Source organism: Salvelinus fontinalis, chromosome 5 (assembly GCF_029448725.1).
Source record: "Salvelinus fontinalis isolate EN_2023a chromosome 5, ASM2944872v1, whole genome shotgun sequence".
Classification (NCBI taxonomy): domain Eukaryota; kingdom Metazoa; phylum Chordata; class Actinopteri; order Salmoniformes; family Salmonidae; genus Salvelinus; species Salvelinus fontinalis.
Window position 1 is genome coordinate 2,641,735 of NC_074669.1, and position 20,068 is coordinate 2,661,802.

Here is a 20,068-nt window from a genome sequence, read left to right on the forward strand (position 1 = left end):
GTTGATTTGATGTGTATTTTATATGTACTGTACTTTTCACAGCATTTGTTGATAAGGACGTCTGAAAATACTCTGGGTACGTTCAGTAACATGATCAGATTATTCCTGGAAAATGTGGGGTAGATACAACATAAGACAGAACAATGACAAGGGTTTGAGTGAGAGGACTAACTGAAGTCTCCAAGTGGACACACACACACATCTCCAAAGTGTGCACAGTTCCTAAGCAATTTCAATGCACTTTTATGACTCAAAGAAGAGTCTTCAACTATAAGGTACTTTTTATTTGTGAGCTCTCCTCGCTGTGCCGTTGATAAACTAGAGTAAGGACACTTGTATTTGTTTCATTAGGAACACAACCTTGTTGCAATCCCAAAACTGTTCATTATAAATCGCAATCTGAGTCAGGTGGGCATGATTTGAAGGCTTGTTCTATTGCCAACATGACTATATATATATATATATATAGGCCCTAACCCCTTCCCCTTGGCCCTAACCCCTTCCCAACCCCTTCCCCTTGGCCCTAACCCCTTCCCAACCCCTTCCCCTTGGCCCTAACCCCTTCCCAACCCCTTCCCAACCCCTTCCCCTTGGCCCTAACCCGTTCTCAACCCCTTCCCCTTGGCCCTAATTAGCCCATTCCCAACCCCTTCCCCTTGGCCCTAAGGCCAAGGGGAAGGGGTTGGGAAGGGGTTAGGGCCAAGGGGAAGGGGTTAGGGCCAAGGGGAAGGGGTTGGGAAGGGGTTGGGGCCAAGGGGAAGGGGTTGGGAGTGATTTAGGATCGGCTGAATGATTGCAAACGTACCGCTTAGAAGAACACTGGAGGTCCATCTTCTGTAGGTCGTTATTTGCATGTCTATTTGAATGTAGCCTATAGATGTGATGTACAGTGCATTCGGAAAGTATTCAGACCCCTCGACTTTTCCTACAATTTGTTACGTTACTTTCTTCTCATCAATCTACACACAATTAGCCAATAATGACAAAGCAAAAACACTTTTTTTTTTGTTGAAATGTTTGCAAATGTATAAAAAATGTAAAACAGAAATACCTTATTTACATAAGTATTCAGACCATTTGCTAAGAGACTAAACATTGATCTCAGGTGCATCCTGTTTCCATTGATCATCCTTGAGATGTTTCTACAACTTGATTGGAGTCCACTTGGGCTAAATTCATTTGATTGGACATGATTTAGAAAAGGCACACACCTGTCTATATAAGGTCCCACAGTTGACGGTGCATGTCAGATCAAAAACCAAGCCACGAGGTCAAAGGAATTGTCCGTAGAGCTCCGAGACAGGATACCACAAGCACCTGCATTGATACTCGTCTCCAACGGTGCAGCAGAGGGTTGACCTTCCGTTAAGGTTTGGTAGAGACGGAGTGTAGGAGTTTCTGGAGGTGCTGACAGTGCAGCTATAATTGATGGGGTCAGGAATAGACACTGAAAGACAGTAGTGAACACAGACATTAGGCTACATATTATTATAAAAAAAAAAAATCACCTTTATTTAATCAGGTAGGCTAGTTATTTCACCTTTATTTAACCAGGTAGGCTAGTTATTTCACCTTTATTTAACCAGGTAGGCTAGTTATTTCACCTTTATTTAACCAGGTAGGCTAGTTATTTCACCTTTATTTAACCAGGTAGGCCAGTTATTTCACCTTTATTTAACCAGGTAGGCTAGTTATTTCACCTTTATTTAACCAGGTAAGCTAGTTATTTCACCTTTATTTAATCAGGTAGGCCAGTTATTTCACCTTTATTTAACCAGGTAGGCTAGTTATTTCACCTTTATTTAACCAGGTAGGCTAGTTATTTCACCTTTATTTAACCAGGTAGGCTAGTTATTTCACCTTTATTTAATCAGGTAGGCCAGTTATTTCACCTTTATTTAACCAGGTAGGCCAGTTATTTCACCTTTATTTAACCAGGTAGGCCAGTTATTTCGCCTTTATTTAACCAGGTAGGCTAGTTATTTCACCTTTATTTAACCAGGTAAGCTAGTTATTTCACCTTTATTTAACCAGGTAGGCTAGTTGAGAACAAGTTCTCATTTACAACTGTGACCTGGCCAAGATAAAGCAAAGCAGTGCGACACAAACAACAACACAGAGTTACACATGGAGTAAACAAACATACAGTCAATAATACAATAGAAAAAAATAAGATATTTTCAGAATTATCCAGAGGGACTTACAATCAGTGTATTCAACTAAAGTACGGTTAAAAACAAAACAAAACACAACATATCACAGTTATTGGAAAGTGAAACCTTCTTTAAAGCCTGAGTTCAGTGTGGAACGTTCAGACCCATTACCAATCTCTTCAGTAGAAGTGGAACGTTCCCATTACCAATCTCTTCAGTAGAAGTGGAACGTTCCCATTACCAATCTGGTCACGCAGGTATTTTACCCACAATCTCTCCTGTCTTTGGAGGAAAACGTGAGGTCTGGCCCTGACGTCATAGCATTAGAAGGCGGTATACAGTGACGCTTGGAATGAATAAAACCTGGATCAATAATTCACAAAGGCTCTGAGGAACCACAGGAGCTTATTTCATTGATGGACAATAGAGCAGACAAAAGGGAGCATCGCTCAGTGCAGGCAGGCCATTCACAACACAATACCATTCACAACACTGGGGACTGGTAGGAGAGGCCTATTAGCCTACTTTAAAAATAGGCCAAGATAAAATGTCAACATAATCATTAAAGGGATGATGAACTCGTGCATACCATGTTTATGTCTCTGTTTTCCAGTATGAAGGAAGTTAGAGGTAGTTTCGCGAGCCTATGCTAACTAGCGTTAGCACAATGACTGGAAGTGTATGAGTATCTGCTAGCATGCTAACAGATACCCATAGACTTAGAGTGATTGGGTAGCTGCTGCTAGTGGATACCCATAGACTTTTTATTGAACCTTTATTTAACTAGGAAAGTCAGTTAAGAACAAATTCTTATTTACAGTGACAGTCTACCATGGCCAAACCCTAACCCGGACGACGCTGGGCTAATTGTGCGCCGCCCTATGGGACTCCCAATCACGGGCCGGTTGTGATACAGCCTGGAATCGAACCAGGGTCTGTAGTGACGCCTCTAGCACTGAGATGCAGCGCCTTAGACCGCTGCGCCACTTCTGGAGGCCAGATTAAAAGGGCATCAATGCCAAAATCCCAAAGTATCCCTTTAATTATTAAATCACAAAAACAAAAGGAATTGAATAAATATGAATCATATCAATAGATAGCTATGTGAGTAGGATGGTCACGGCTAATAGATAAACTAACCTGGTGAATCTAGCCAGCGTGGCCAGACCTAGGACCCCTCCCAGTCCGTAAACACTGAGCAGTACGGCGTTGATGATGACATCGGCCTGCATCACGTACAGCTGCCATACCAGGAAGTAGACGGACAGCAGGGCGGTAGCCACCGTCATGGCCAGGTTAGCCCACATATAACCCTCCGTCTCCTGCAGGTTACCCCTCACACCTGGAAGGAGGTGGGTGGGGGAGGGAGGGGGGGAGAGAGACATAGCACGATGCCCCTGGAGCAGTATAGGGCGATCCCACGACAACGGGAGAGGAAAATATTTTGGGTATCTCAGATTTTTCTGGCAATTCTCACATAGGAACTTCGTTGAGAGGAAGGATGTTTGAAATTATTTGTACATTTGTTACGAGAATCACGATGAAAGTGTCAATTTTTTGGCCCTTTATAGACCTATACATGCCTCCTGTCAGACTCTATGATCTGTGAACCGTACATGAATACAGACATCTAGTCTGACAGTATAATGACTAGATGTTGTCTGTATTCATGTACGGTTCACAGAGCATAGAGTCTGACAGGAGGCATGTACAGGTTTAAAAAGGGCCTAAAATTGCACATTTCATCATGATTTTCAAAAATAATAAGTGTGATACAAATGTAAAAAGCATTTCAAACATCCTTCCTTGCAATGAAGTGATTATGTGAGAATTTCCCCCAAAAATCTGAGAGAGAAAAAATATTTTCTGCTCCCGCTGTCGTGGAATCGCCCTTTAAGAGGCTGAATGTCTTGCTCACACTTCAGACCCCCACTACAACTCACCTCAGTCAGACCCCCACTACAACTCAGAGTCAGACCCCCACTACAACTCACCTCAGAGTCAGACCCCCACTACAACTCACCTCAGAGTCAGACCCCCACTACAACTCACCTCAGAGTCAGACCCCCACTACAACTCACCTCAGAGTCAGACCCCCACTACAACTCACCTCAGAGTCAGACCCCCACTACAACTCACCTCAGAGTCAGACCCCCACTACAACTCACCTCAGAGTCAGACCCCCACTACAACTCACCTCAGAGTCAGACCCCCACTACAACTCACCTCAGAGTCAGACCCCCACTACAACTCACCTCAGAGTCAGACCCCCACTACAACTCACCTCAGAGACAGACCCCCACTACAACTCACCTCAGAGTCAGACCCCCACTACAACTCACCTCAGAGTCAGACCCCCACTACAACTCACCACAGTAGAGTCAGACCCCCACTATAACTCACCTCAGAGTCAGACCCCCACTACAACTCACCTCAGAGTCAGACCCCCACTACAACTCACCACAGTAGAGTCAGACCCCCACTATAACTCACCTCAGAGTCAGACCCCCACTACAACTCACCTCAGAGACAGACCCCCACTACAACTCACCTCAGAGTCAGACCCCCACTACAACTCACCTCAGAGTCAGACCCCCACTACAACTCACCTCAGAGTCAGACCCCCACTACAACTCACCTCAGAGTCAGACCCCCACTACAACTCACCACAGTAGAGTCAGACCCCCACTACAACTCACCTCAGAGTCAGACCCCCACTACAACTCACCTCAGAGTCAGACCCCCACTACAACTCACCTCAGAGTCAGACCCCCACTACAACTCACCACAGTAGAGTCAGACCCCCACTACAACTCACCTCAGAGTCAGACCCCCACTACAACTCACCTCAGAGTCAGACCCCCACTACAACTCACCACAGTAGAGTCAGACCCCCACTATAACTCACCTCAGAGTCAGACCCCCACTACAACTCACCTCAGAGTCAGACCCCCACTACAACTCACCTCAGAGTCAGACCCCCACTACAACTCACCACAGTAGAGTCAGACCCCCACTACAACTCACCTCAGAGTCAGACCCCCACTACAACTCACCACAGTAGAGTCAGACCCCCACTATAACTCACCTCAGAGTCAGACCCCCACTACAACTCACCTCAGAGTCAGACCCCCACTACAACTCACCTCAGAGTCAGACCCCCACTACAACTCACCTCAGAGTCAGACCCCCACTACAACTCACCTCAGAGTCAGACCCCCACTACAACTCACCTCAGAGTCAGACCCCCACTACAACTCACCTCAGAGTCAGACCCCCACTACAACTCACCTCAGAGTCAGACCCCCACTACAACTCACCACAGTAGAGTCGGAGCAGCTCCAGACAAGCCATAAAGAAAAGCAGACCTACGTCCTGGGTTAAGAGGTCGTCAGGGTAGCTCATCACACGACCTAGAGGACAGGCAGCAAACCAGAGACGGAGTCAAGACCAGAACTATCCGGCTCCAGACCACCTTGAGGCCAAGACCCTATCTATTGAGAACAAGACTGCATATATGGTGGTTTCAGGTAGTCTCAGGACCCAGGACCATTTTTGCAACAGGCCGACATACAAATGTCTCTTTGTCTAGGTATTTATACTGCACAAAAACAGGGACAATAAAGATGTTCTGAACTGAATCAGAACGGTAGGTACACTCACTAGAGTACAAGACGTAACAAAACAGTGTAGTGTGCATACAGAAGATTAGTCACTCTCTCTCTCTCTCTCTCTCTCTCTCTCTCTCTCTCTCTCTCTCTCTCTCTCTCTCTCACTCTCTCTCTCTCTCTCACACACACAACAACAACAGTGTGCATGCAGAAGGTGCCTCACTCTTGTAGATGATCATGCAGAGTGTGGAGAGGAAGTACAAGACGTAGTAAAGAGCTGTCAGGTAGAGCAGGAGCTGGAGAGGAACAGATGATAGCTGGAGGTGGCGGTTAAGGGCGTTTTTCATTATCTGTATCGTGTGTGTGTTCAATTCGTTTTAAAATAGCCATTCATTTTTAATTCCAAGGGAAGAAACACCTTGACACTTTTTTTTTTTACCTGTTGCTATGTCCATTGCTAGCTAACTTTATTTTGAAAAGGATACTACAACAGCAGACCTGCCTGCAAGGAAGTAAAACAATGTGTGAAATTCTGTGAACAAATATCAGTCCGTTTCTCACACACAAACGTATAAATACACACTATTTGTGGCAGCAGTAAATTAATCAGAATATGGAACTGTAAAATTATTAATCCGAAAATACATTTCAAATTCATAGTTACGTTTGTAATGCATCCGTGGCTATAGCAACGCATCCTACCTGCTCTGTTCGCCACCATGTTGAATGTTGCTCCTCCTTCTTCACCAGTGGAGTTGTTGTCTAAATAACCAGCGGTTACATGTCTCCATCTAGTGGACTGGAAGGTGAAGTACAGGGCAAAAAAACACCCAAGGTCCTGTCACGTTAAATCGGGCATTTTAGTTATCACAACACACACAAATACGAACACGCACACACGCACACACAAACACACACACACACACACACACACACACACACACACACACACACACACACACACACACACACACACACACACACACACACACACACACACACACTTAGGGTTATCTTGTGGAATGTGACAGTGGCATGAGGGGGAAAAAAGTGAAGAAACACACTTGCTCTAGAGAGAAAGGGTAAGAATGTGAAATTATAACAATTTAGACCATAGAATTACTAAACATATGTAGTTATTACTAAACATTATTAAAACTTAGCAAATTCTATTTACATGGTTTACAAACGAGAAACTTGTGAAACTAATTTATAAATGTCCTCCTTTCTTCCTCGAATTAGTCCTTTTGGAAGTTTTTATTGGTCAACTCTTTTGTTATTTAAAGCTCCTTTATCACTCTCACTACTCACACAACCGACGCGCACGGACACACACACACACACACACACACACACACACACACACACACACACACACACACACACACACACACACACACACACACACACACACACACACACACACACTCCCTCTCCATTTCACATACAGTAGTCTAATATATAGAAATGACGCAAAAGGAACTGCGTTAACCAGCTGTTTTATTGTCCCTCTTTCTCTCCATCCCTCTCTTTCTGTCTCCCCCTCTTTCTCTCCATCCCTCCCTTTCTGTCTCCCCCCTCTTTCTCTCCATCCCTCTCTTTCTGTCTCCCCCCTCTGTCTCTCCATCTCTCTCTTTCTGTCTCCCCCTCTTTCTCTCCATCTCTCTCTTTCTATCTCCTCCCTCTTTCGCTCGATCTCTCGATCTCTCGATCTCTCTCTTTCTGTCTACCCCCTCTTTCTCTCTGTCTCTCCATCTCTCTCTTTCTGTCTACCCCCTCTTTCTCTCCATCTCTCTCTTTCTATCTCCCCCCTCTTTCTCTCAGTCTTTCCATCGCTCCCTTTCTATCTCCCCCTCTTTCTCTTAGTCTTTCCATCACTCCCTTTCTGTCTCCCCCCTCTTTCTCTCCGTCTCTCCATCTCTCTCCTTCTGTCTCCCCCCTCTTTCTCTCCGTCTCTCCATCTCTCTCCTTCTGTCTCTCCCCTCTTTCTCTCCATCTCTCTCTCATTCTGTCTCCCCCCTCTTTCTCTCCATCTCTCCATTTCTCTCTTTCTGTCCTGTGTCCTCCACAACAATGTACATAGTGTGGCAGACATAAACGGACGGCTTGTTTAGGACGAACAGAGGGAAAGAGGGGGGAGACGGACGAGAGAAAGAGGGGGATAGAGAAGAGGAGAGAAAGAGGATGGGGGGGAGACAAAGAGAAAGAGAGACGATCCAGCTGTGACAGACAAGAGAACAAACCAGCATCTCTCTGACATGCACACAGTGGCATTGTTTTAGAGGGAGGGATGTAGCTAGCTGATAAGGTTGGAGAGAAATGGATTATTCCCTTCCTCCCCTGTTGGCTGGGACGCCTCGACAGAAAACAGTCGCCTGTTGCGTTGGAGTGTGACAGATAATGTGAGAGTTTAGAGATCCAGTAGCTGTTTAGGAGCAGAGACTTTTATTGACTCCAATAAAGTAAATGTCGTGGACAGAGTGTAGACCTTTTTCTTCGTCACTATAGAGGCAGAGATATTCAACTTTAATCTGCCTATTGTTGTATATACACGTTTCACAACTCAATTTGTTTTTTTTTCTCTAACATTCATGCTAAACTGGGTGTTTTAATGCGTTTATAGGTTTTATACATCATGTTTTTATTTTCAAACACATCACAAGGTCTTTAAAAAAGAAGATGATGGTACACCTGAATTTTTCCATACTTAGCACCTAGTCTACGCAAATAGAAGTGATTTAATAGTTCAACCTTTCTCGTTTCATAAAGATGACAATAATTTGACAACATTTGGACAGAACAAACAGTAATTGAGAGAGAGAGAAGAACAGTGTATCAGAGATAGGTCGTTATTATAATTTTCGAAAAAGTAACTCGTTTTGGGAGGATTATTGGATTCGTTTTGGGGTCAACCCAGAGGCTACACATTTCATATCACTAACACATCAGTTCAGTTCTGCACTGAACAGAAATGAAACACGATTGCTTATTTATTATGACTATTATGACTATTATTATGACGATTGCTTATTTATTATTTCGCTTAAATTACTTAAAAATTGTCCCAAAATAAGATGTTGTAAGGAATAACCTTTAATGTGTCCTAGGCCTATGAAAGTTACCCATCAAATATGAAGGTAAACATTTGTTGACAGTAGGCTACTGTAGCTTAGACTACTTAATGTCATCCCATGTAGGTCTCACATCCATCACCCAGGGAGGTTTTAACACACCTGTCTCATGTCCTCTCATCCCAGCCGATCACACACACACACACACACACGCACACGCACACGCACAGCGCACGGCTCTGTGGACCAGTAGGTCGCGTCTACGTCGCATCCAGAGAGAGGAGGGCGAACTGCTAGAAGACAGACGGGGAGGTCAACTACACAGACGCAGTCAAACGCTGGATATTGACGTACAACGTTTTCCCGAAGACTCCAACTTAGGTATCCATTGTCCTGCAATCAACAAGGCAACGGAAAATATATACAAGAAGAATCGAAAAAAAGTCGAAGAATTGCTCTGGGACATTATTTAACGATGTATTGATAGTTTTTCCAACGCGGAACTCGCGTTGTGCCACTTCTCTATGGCTATTTCTAATTAGGCTACCACTGAATGAGGTATAATAATTCTACCTGTTCACTTTTGTGTGGATTATTTTTATATTTAAAACGCTTGTTTTAGGCGTTGATGATTTAAAAACAAAACATGTAATATATTTATAAAGGGAAGGGAATCAAATAAATAATTGTGTTCAGGTATCGCTCCTAAAACCAGAGAGGGAATCTCTCTCTCTCTTTTGTTTTGACAAGGAGTGGATTTATGAGCGATAATAATTCCACGTTAGGACTTGGACTATAGTTGCCACCGCAGAGACATTTGGACACGCCGCCAGTCCCGACTGCGTGATGTATCCGTGAGAGTTGACCCGATATAACACAACTGTTTCGGCCGGACTCATAGGGAGCGGGGAAGTTCATGGAGGTTATTAGTGGGACCCGCTAGGATGGATGTGGTGGATGAAACCGAAGCGTTACAGAGATTTTTTGAAGGTAAGAACAATACACATTTATTGACAATATAGGCCATGTTAATGGGTTTTGTGTTTAATTTAAATGTGTGTTGGAACTAGGCTAAACAAATACAAGTCGCGGTTTGCACCTGAGCGAATAGCACCCACTTTACCAGAACTCACGCAACCTCGTTTCTACTTTTCTTATGGAGAGAAAAACTATGTGAGAAACGTTGTATATATTGTAGATCTTCTCATTCGTTGTCATATATTATGTAGTACATGCTATAGGCTATTTGTACTATTATCTAAAGCGTTAGGCATTTTCACTGGGCCGACGGTGTTGTTGGTGGGATATAGGGCTATTATATAGGCTACAGACCTACGAACAAGAAACACAGTGAAATGTCTTTTCAACTTCGTAGTCCTCTTTTTGTGTCTGTGTCTATCGTGCCAGGTTTTGTATTCAACATCAGCGTTTGAATAGCCTGCCTGTTATATAAACTATACGGTTAGTGCACTGTGTATGTACTCTAGTGCACTGGTTCTCAATCCTGGTCCTGGGGAACCAAAGGTGTGTACATTTTTCGTTTTTTCTTGCCCTTAGCTGCTACACACCTGATTAAAATCGGCAACTCATCAGGCTTTGATTGTTTTAATCCGGTGTGTAGCGCTAAGGGCAAAAACAGAAATGAACACCCCTTCAGGTCCCTAGGACCAGGATTAGGAACCACTGATCTAGTGTACTTTATGTTTCTTTATGTCGTGAATAATCATGGTTGACTTTCAGAGCTGATAGTTCAACAATGAAGAAAAGCAAAGCAGGCTGAACAAGGAAGGTAGATGAGGTTTTTTCCTGGGACCTTTCACCCCTTTAAGTCTATAGATTAAAAAAAAGGCTCTTGAAGATGTCTATTGATTTGAATTATTAGAGTCCCTCAAATAACTTAGTAATAAAATATTTAACAAAATAAAAAAGAACTAGTAAGAGTTAGAATGGTAAATAAAATGTTAGGAGCAAATGTGATGTTGACGAGTTGCAGGACTTGAAGAATGGGGAGAACTGGGAGTTCTGAGGAGAAAAGGGGGAGGAGGAGGAGAGAGAGAGAGGATATAGGAATGCAGAAGGAAGATGAATGGTGTGGTTTATAAAGGGGTAAACTGGGGTACTCCGTGTGAGAGAGAAACCCAGACCGAACGTATTACTGTTTGACATAAAGCCATAGACGTTGAGTCTCAGGTTTACATCTGTGGTCAACGGTGTTAAAACTGAGATGTGTCATTTTACACAGAGGTTATGGTTGTTACACATTATAATTGTTGTATTACATTTTATACTTTACTTCAGTCACTACTCTATTTTATTTATAAAAAAATAACAAAATTGCATCCCTCCCAGACAAGTTTTTTAGTTGTTGTGGGGTCAAATGTAGGTTAAAACGTTATCACTTTGCTAAGTTCGATGATGCTGTGGTTATGGTTGTTGTGATACGCTGAAAACGATCCTTTTTTATGGTTGCTTTATAAGCTATATAGACAAAAAGTATGTGGACACGCCTTCAAATTAGTGGATTCGGCTATTTCAGCAACACCCGTTGCTGACAGGTGTATAAAATCGAGCTCACAACCATGCAATCTACATAGACAAACAGTGGCAGTAGAATGGCCCGTACTGAAGAGCTCAGTGACTTTCAACATGGCACCGTCATAAGATGACACCTTTCCAACAAGTTAGTCCGTCAATGTTCTGCCTCGCAGAATGGGAATGGCAGAATGGGAATGGCAGAATGGAAACGGCAGAATGGGAACGGCAGAATGGGAACGGCAGAATGGGTACGGCAGAATGGGGGCGGCAGAATGGGTACGGCAGAATGGGAACGGCAGAATGGGAACGGCAGAATGGGTCCGGCAGAATGGGTCCGGCAGAATGGGACCGGCAGAATGGGAACGGCAGAATGGGAACGGCAGAATGGGAACGGCAGAATGGGGACGGCAGAATGGGAACGGCAGAATGGGACGGCAGAATGGGAACGGCAGAATGGGAACGGCAGAATGGGAACGGCAGAATGGGGGACAGAATGGGGACGACATGACAATGACCCCGTGCACAAAGTGAGGTCCATACAGAAATAGTTTGTCGAGATCGGTGTGGAAGAACTTGACTGGCCTGACCTCAACCCCAACGAAAATCTTTTGGATGAATTGGAATGCCGACTGCGAGCCAGGCCTAATTGCCCAACATCAGTGCCCGATTCCACTAATGCTCTTGTGGCTAAATGGAAGCAAGTCCCTGCAGCAATGTTCTAACATCTAGTGGAAAGCCTTCCTGTTATAGCAGAAAACCAACTCCATATTAATGCCCATGAATTAGATGTTCAACGAGCAGGTGTCCACATACTTTTGGTCATGTAGTGTGTGTATTACTCGTTGCCCTATATAACTCATGAGTATTACTCGTCTCCCTATATAACTCATGGGTATTACTCGTTGCCCTATATAACTCATGCTTATTACTCGTTGCCCTATATAACTCATACGTATTACTCGTTGCCCTATATAATTCATACGTATTACTCAGTGTCCTATATAACTCATGGGTATTACTCGTTGCCCTATATATCTTATACGTATTACTCATTGCCCTATATATCTCATGGGTATTACTCATTGCCCTATATAACTCATGGGTATTACTCGTTGCCCCATATAACTCATATGTATTACTCGTTGCCCTATATAACACATGGGTATTACTTGTTGCCCTATATAACTCATACGTATTACTTGTTGCCCTATATAACTCATGCGTATTACTCATTGCCCTATATAACTCATGCTTGTTACTCATTGCCCTATATAACACATGGGTATTACTCGTTGCCCTATATAACTCATGGGTATTACTCGTTGCCCTATATAACTCATGGGTATTACTCGTTGCCCTATATAACACATGGGTATTACTCGTTGCCCTATATAACTCATGGGTTTTACTCGTTGCCCTATATAACTCATGGTATTACTCGTTGCCCTTAATAACTCATGGGTAATACTCGTTGTCCAATTTAACTCATATGTATTACTCGTTGTCCAATTTAACTCATATGTATTACTCATTGCCCTATATAACTCATACGTATTACTCATTGCCCTATATAACTCATGGTATTACTCGTTGCCCTATATAACTCATGGGTATTACTCGTTGCCCTTAATAACTCATGCTTATTACTCGTTGCCCTATATAACTCATACGTATTACTTGTTGTCCTATATAGCTCATACGTATTACTCAGTGTCCTATATAACTCATGGGTATTACTCTTTGCCCTATATAACTCATACGTATTACTCTTTGCCCTATATAACTCATACGTATTACTCATTGCCCTATATAACTCATGGGTATTACTCATTGCCCTATATAACTCATACGTATTACTCTTTGCCCTATATAACTCATACGTATTACTCATTGCCCTATATAACTCATGGGTATTACTCATTGCCCTATATAACTCATACGTATTACTCGTTGTCCTATATAGCTCATACGTATTACTCGTTGCCCCATATAACTCATATGTATTACTCGTTGCCCTATATAACACATGGGTATTACTCGTTGCCCTGTATAACTCATGGGTATTACTCGTTGCCCTATATAACTCATACGTATTACTCAGTGTCCTATATAACTCATGGGTATTACTCGTTGCCCTATATAACTCATACGTATTACTCATTGCCCTATATATCTCATGGGTATTACTCATTGCCCTATATAACTCATGCTTGTTACTCATTGCCCTATATAACTCATACGTATTACTCGTTGCCCTATATAACTCATGGGTATTACTCGTTGCCCTATATAACTCATGGGTATTACTCGTTGCCCTATATAACTCATGGGTATTACTCGTTGCCCTATATAACTCATGGGTATTACTCGTTGCCCTATATAACTCATGGGTATTACTCGTTGTCCTATATAACTCATGGGTATTACTCGTTGCCCTATATAACTCATGGGTATTACCCGTTGCCCTATATAATGCATTCGTATTACTCGTTGCCCTATATAACTCATGGGTATTACTCAGTGTCCTATATAACTCATGGGTATTACTCGTTGCCCTATATAACTCATGGGTATTACTCATTGCCCTAAATAACTCATGGGTATTACTCGTTGCCCTATATAACTCATGGGTATTACTCGTTGTCCTATATAACTCATGGGTATTACTCGTTGCCCTATATAACTCATGGGTATTACCCGTTGCCCTATATAATGCATTCGTATTACTCGTTGCCCTATATAACTCATGGGTATTACTCAGTGTCCTATATAACTCATGGGTATTACTCGTTGCCCTATATAACTCATGCTTATTACTCGTTGCCCTATATAACTCATACGTATTACTTGTTGTCCTATATAGCTCATACGTATTACTCAGTGTCCTATATAACTCATGGGTATTACTCTTTGCCCTATATAACTCATACGTATTACTCTTTGCCCTATATAACTCATACGTATTACTCATTGCCCTATATAACTCATGGGTATTACTCATTGCCCTATATAACTCATACGTATTACTCTTTGCCCTATATAACTCATACGTATTACTCATTGCCCTATATAACTCATGGGTATTACTCATTGCCCTATATAACTCATACGTATTACTCGTTGTCCTATATAGCTCATACGTATTACTCGTTGCCCCATATAACTCATATGTATTACTCGTTGCCCTATATAACACATGGGTATTACTCGTTGCCCTGTATAACTCATGGGTATTACTCGTTGCCCTATATAACTCATACGTATTACTCAGTGTCCTATATAACTCATGGGTATTACTCGTTGCCCTATATAACTCATACGTATTACTCATTGCCCTATATATCTCATGGGTATTACTCATTGCCCTATATAACTCATGCTTGTTACTCATTGCCCTATATAACTCATACGTATTACTCGTTGCCCTATATAACTCATGGGTATTACTCGTTGCCCTATATAACTCATGGGTATTACTCGTTGCCCTATATAACTCATGGGTATTACTCGTTGCCCTATATAACTCATGGGTATTACTCGTTGCCCTATATAACTCATGGGTATTACTCGTTGTCCTATATAACTCATGGGTATTACTCGTTGCCCTATATAACTCATGGGTATTACCCGTTGCCCTATATAATGCATTCGTATTACTCGTTGCCCTATATAACTCATGGGTATTACTCAGTGTCCTATATAACTCATGGGTATTACTCGTTGCCCTATATAACTCATGGGTATTACTCATTGCCCTAAATAACTCATGGGTATTACTCGTTGCCCTATATAACTCATGGGTATTACTCGTTGTCCTATATAACTCATGGGTATTACTCGTTGCCCTATATAACTCATGGGTATTACCCGTTGCCCTATATAATGCATTCGTATTACTCGTTGCCCTATATAACTCATGGGTATTACTCAGTGTCCTATATAACTCATGGGTATTACTCGTTGCCCTATATAACTCATGGGTATTACTCGTTGCCCTATATAACTCATACCTGTCCAGAAATGTCGTTTCTGCGTGGTCAAATACAGTGTATGACAGATAGGACCGATTCTTTGTGTATGTTTGACCGCTGGGGAAACCCCTATAAGAGACGTTACCGCTAAAGTTCAGTGATTGATGTGACTAATGTGTGTCAGACCTTCCCAGTAATGTGTCATTGTGTAATGTTGTGTTGAAACACAGTGTCAAGTGTTTAGAGAGACAAGAGACCATAAAGACAGAACAATGTACCTCAAATGGCACCCTATTCCCTATTTAGTGCACTACTTTTGACCAGGGCCTATAGGGCATAGCGTGCACTACTTTTGCACTATATAGAGAATGGGGTTCCATTTGAGACACAGATAGAGACTGTAGCTAGGTGCCCAATAAATTATGTTTAGCACATTATTATGATAGTATATGCACTGTTGACTCGACTATACACAGTTATCCATGACTGTCAAGTGCTCCCTAGTCCCTACCACTCTGACAACCATTTAGAGTGTTTACATTCTTTCTTGAGAGTGAGAGAGAGAGGGAGAGGGGGAGAGAGAGACAGAGAGAGGGAGAGAGGGGGGAGAGCAAGAGACACACAGAGACGGAGAGAGAGAGAGCGCAAGAGGGAGAGAGAGAGAGACAGAGAGAGAGACGGGGAGAGAGAGAGACACAGAGAGAGAGAGATGGGGGAGAAAGAGACACAGAGACGGAGAGAGAGAGAGAGAGGGAGAGGGGGGAGAGAGAGACACAGAGACGGAGAGAGAGAGAGAGAAAGAGAGAGAGAGAGAGAGAGAGAGAGAGAGAGAGAGAGAGAGAGAGAGAGAGAGAGAGAGAGGGGGGAGAGAGAGACACACACAAAGACGGAGAGAGAGAGAGATGTTCTTATATTGGCTCTAAGACTGGAATGGTTGCTTCATTGAGGTAGAAAGAGTAAACCACTGGAGCTCTATTTACAGTTCAGTGAATCGGCTCGTTACTTAGACATCAGTCAAAAGGTGGGAGGGCAGGACAGGTAAGAAAGACAGGCCAGCCACCCTCACATTAACTCTTTCCAGTGTATATTCTATTGAATTATAATATTATTTTCTTTACACCTAATTTTCTCCCCAATTTCGTGATTCCGATCTTGTCTCATCACTGCAACTCCCCAACGGGCTGGGGGGAGAGGCGAAGGTCGAGTAAACTCCCCAACGGGCGGGGGGAGAGGCGAAGGTCGAGTCAACTCCCCAACGGGCTGGGGGAGAGGCGAAGGTCGAGTAAACTCCCCAACGGGCGGGGGGAGAGGCGAAGGTCGAGTCAACTCCCCAACGGGCTGGGGGGAGAGGCGAAGGTCGAGTCAACTCCCCAACGGGCTGTGGGAGAGGCGAAAGTCGAGTCAACTCCCCAACGGGCGGGGGGAGAGGCGAAGGTCGAGTCAACTCCCCAACGGGCTGGGGGAGAGGCGAAGGTCGAGTCATGCGTCCTCTGACACATGACCCGCCAAACCGCGCTTTCTTAACACCCGCCTGCTTAACCTGGAAGCCAACTGTACCAATGTGTCAGAGGAAACACTGTTCAACTGACAACCAAGGTCAGCCTGCAGGCTCCCGGCCCGCCACAAGGAGTCACTAGAGCGCGATGAGCACAAGTAAAGCCTCCCCGAACCCGGACAACGCTGGCCCTACGGGACTACCGATCATGGCCGGGGTCGAACCGCAGGCTGTAGTGATGCAGTGCCACTCCGAAGGCACCCATCATAGTTGTTTAATACTAATACTAATAACGCTAATTCCTTAGCATTGGCTACATTTCTTTAAATGTACAATTCTGTGAACTGTCTTGTGCAATTTAAAAAGACTGTACACAATACCTGTTAGCAAAGGTGACAACTAGACGTGCAGGGGCTGGCAGGGTATTTGTAGTCTTGCAAGATATCTACTTCGATGCTAATCTACTTTGATGCTAATCTACTTCGATGCTAATTAGCATTTTCGAACATGAGAGATTTACATGATTATCAAAACGTCACACCAGGGGTCGCTTGTACGAAACATAACCCTCAAGTGTTAGATAGATAGATAATGTCTTGAAGAGAATACAGAGCCATTTCAGATAGATAATGTTTTAAAGAGAATACAGAGCCATTTCAGATAAATAATGTCTTACTGAGAATAGAGAGCCATTTCAGATAGATAATGTCTTGAAGAGAATACAGAGCCATTTCAGATAGATAATGTCTTACTGAGAATACAGAGCCATTTCAGATAGATAATGTCTTAAAGAGAAGACAGAGCCATTTCAGAGACCACTACAGACCCAGTATTTGGCATTTAACCTATTTAACCTGGGTCTCATACACACACACACACACACACACACACACACACACACACACACACACACACACACACACACACACACACACACACACACACACACACACACACACACACACACACACACACACACACACTGCTGTAATGTACAGTATTTGTCCGGTGGTAAACTATGGTTAAGTAGGATTAGTGAGAAATGTATACACTAAGACTAATGCACAGGGAACATTCCTGGAATAACATAAACCTGGTGATGTTTAACACAAAGAGGGGTTTTCTCCCAGTCCTTTTAACTCTCTCTCTCTGAGGGGGGAGGGCGGGGGGGGGGGGGGAGAGATAGCACACACAGACACAAGGTGGAAAAAAATATAAAAACATGAACACCACCTCTGTCTCACACACACACACACACACACACACACACACACACACACACACACACACACACACACACACACACACACACACACACACACACACACACACACACACACACACACACACACACACACACTGGTGAGTATCAGCAGATTACGACCCATATCTGTCAATAGTGTTGAGAGAGAGGGAGTCACTGTTACAGATGGAGTTGTGCCTCATCACTGTTATGTGGCTACAAGATGCTGTACTTCTGTCCAGCAACACAGTCTGGAAAAACCTGACATTCTCCAACATCAGTCTGGAGAACCTCAGTCTGGAGAACCTCAGTCTGGAGAACCTCAGTCTCCAACATTCATCTGGAGAGACTCACAGTCTCCAACATCAGTCTGGAGAACCTCAGTCTCCAACATTCATCTGGAGAGACTCACAGTCTCCAACATCAGTCTGGAGAACCTCAGTCTCCAAAATTCATCTGGAGAGACTCACAGTCTCCAACATCAGTCTGGAGAACATCAGTCTGGAGAACCTCAGTCTGGAGAACCTCACAGTCTCCAACATCAGTCTGGAGAACCTCACAGTCTCCCACATCAGTCTGGAGAAACTCAGTCTCCAACATCAGTCTGGAGAACCTCAGTCTCCAACATCAGTCTGGAGAACCTCAGTCTCCAACATCAGTCTGGAGAACCTCAGTCTCCAACATCAGTCTGGAGAGACTCACAGTCTCCAAATCAGTCTGGAGAACCTCAGAGTCTCCACCATCAGTCTGGAGAACCTCACAGTCTCTAATATCAGTCTGGAGAACCTCACAGTCTCCAGCATCAGTCTGGAGAACCTCACAGTCTCCAACACCAGTCTGGAGAACCTCACAGTCTCCAATATCAGTCTGGAGAACCTCACAGTCTCCAGCATCAGTCTGGAGAACCTCAGTCTCCACCATCAGTCTGGAGAACCTCAGTCCCCAACATCAGTCTGGAGAACCTCAGTCTCCAACATCAGTCTGGAGAACCTCAGTCTCCACCATCAGTCTGGAGAACCTCAGTCTCCAACATACACCATGGGTATGACAAAACATTTATTTGTACTGCTCTAATTACGTTGGTAATCAGTTTATAACAGCAATAAGGCACCTCTGGGGTTTGTGGTTTATGGCCAATATACCACGGCTAAGGGCTGTATCCAGGGCTAAGGGCGTTGCGACGCGACTAAGAACAGCCCTTAGCCGTGGTATATTGGCCATATACCACACCCCCTCGTGTCTTATTGCTTAAATACATAGCAGTGATGGAATAAAATAAAACCCGTTAGTTATCTGGACAGGCACTTTAAAGGACAATCGATTTGTGGCGATGACCTCACACAGTAAAATCTTCAATAGGATATATTGGTCCTAGGACCCCATCTGATCGTCTTCAGTGTGCAAGGTGGATTGAGTGTTATTCTAATCCTACCCAGAAGCCTTTATTATATGCAGCAGGAGATTATAGCGATAGTCTGCTGTGACCTTCTCTATCTACTCTACCTTCTCTACCCTCTCGATATTCTCTACCTTCTCTACCTTCTCGATATTCTCTACCTTATCTACCTTCTCGATATTCTCTACCTTCTCTATCTTCTCTACCTTCTCTACCTTCTCGATATTCTCTACCTTCTCTATCTTCTCTATCTTCTCTACCTTCTCTACCTATGGACTGTCACATGAAGATGGTCAGACTGGTAACACATATTTTTAAATACACCAGTAGTCATGGATACACCAGTAGTCATGGATACACCAGTCGTCATGATTCAGGCAACTTATTCTCCAGGTCCTGAGAGCCGAGTGGGTGGTAGGGTGGTGTGGTGTGTGTGGTGTGGTGTGTGTGGTGTGGTGTAGTGTAGTGTGGTTTAGTGTGGTGGGGGGCAGTAGTTTAACTCTGTGAGTTAGGGGGGGGCAGTAGTTTAACTCTGTGAGTTAGAGGTTGGTGTGGTGGGGGGCAGTAGTTTAACTCTGTGAGTTAGGGGGGGC

The 20,068-nt window shown here is 43.6% G+C and overlaps 2 protein-coding genes across 11 annotated transcripts in view; one reads left to right on the plus strand and one right to left on the minus strand.

Annotated features, from left to right (window-relative positions):
* Positions 1-920: 920 nt before the first annotated feature.
* Positions 921-6,501, minus strand: LOC129856203 (transmembrane protein 80-like). Of its 3 annotated transcripts, none has more exons than XM_055924349.1 (6): positions 6,467-6,501; positions 6,250-6,266; positions 5,988-6,081; positions 5,474-5,566; positions 3,294-3,495; positions 921-1,447 (listed from the first exon to the last, which is right to left on the minus strand). In XM_055924349.1, exons 1-6 carry the CDS (start codon positions 6,483-6,485, stop codon positions 1,435-1,437), a joined length of 438 nt encoding a protein of 145 aa, XP_055780324.1. In that variant the 5' UTR covers positions 6,486-6,501; the 3' UTR covers positions 921-1,434. The 3 variants fall into 3 exon arrangements, with proteins under 3 accessions (XP_055780324.1, XP_055780325.1, XP_055780326.1); XM_055924350.1 differs by having other exon boundaries at positions 6,429-6,482; XM_055924351.1 differs by lacking the exon at positions 5,474-5,566.
* Positions 6,502-9,097: 2,596 nt separating this feature from the next.
* LOC129856185 (myelin regulatory factor-like) overlaps positions 9,098-20,068 on the plus strand; it is an 87,349-nt gene continuing 76,378 nt past the window's right edge. For all 8 annotated transcript variants that reach the window (XM_055924284.1, XM_055924287.1, XM_055924286.1 and 5 more), the window contains exon 1: positions 9,098-9,825. In XM_055924284.1, coding sequence (XP_055780259.1) covers positions 9,780-9,825 — 46 coding nt within the window. In that variant the 5' untranslated portion in view covers positions 9,098-9,779. The remainder of the gene's footprint in view (positions 9,826-20,068) is intronic.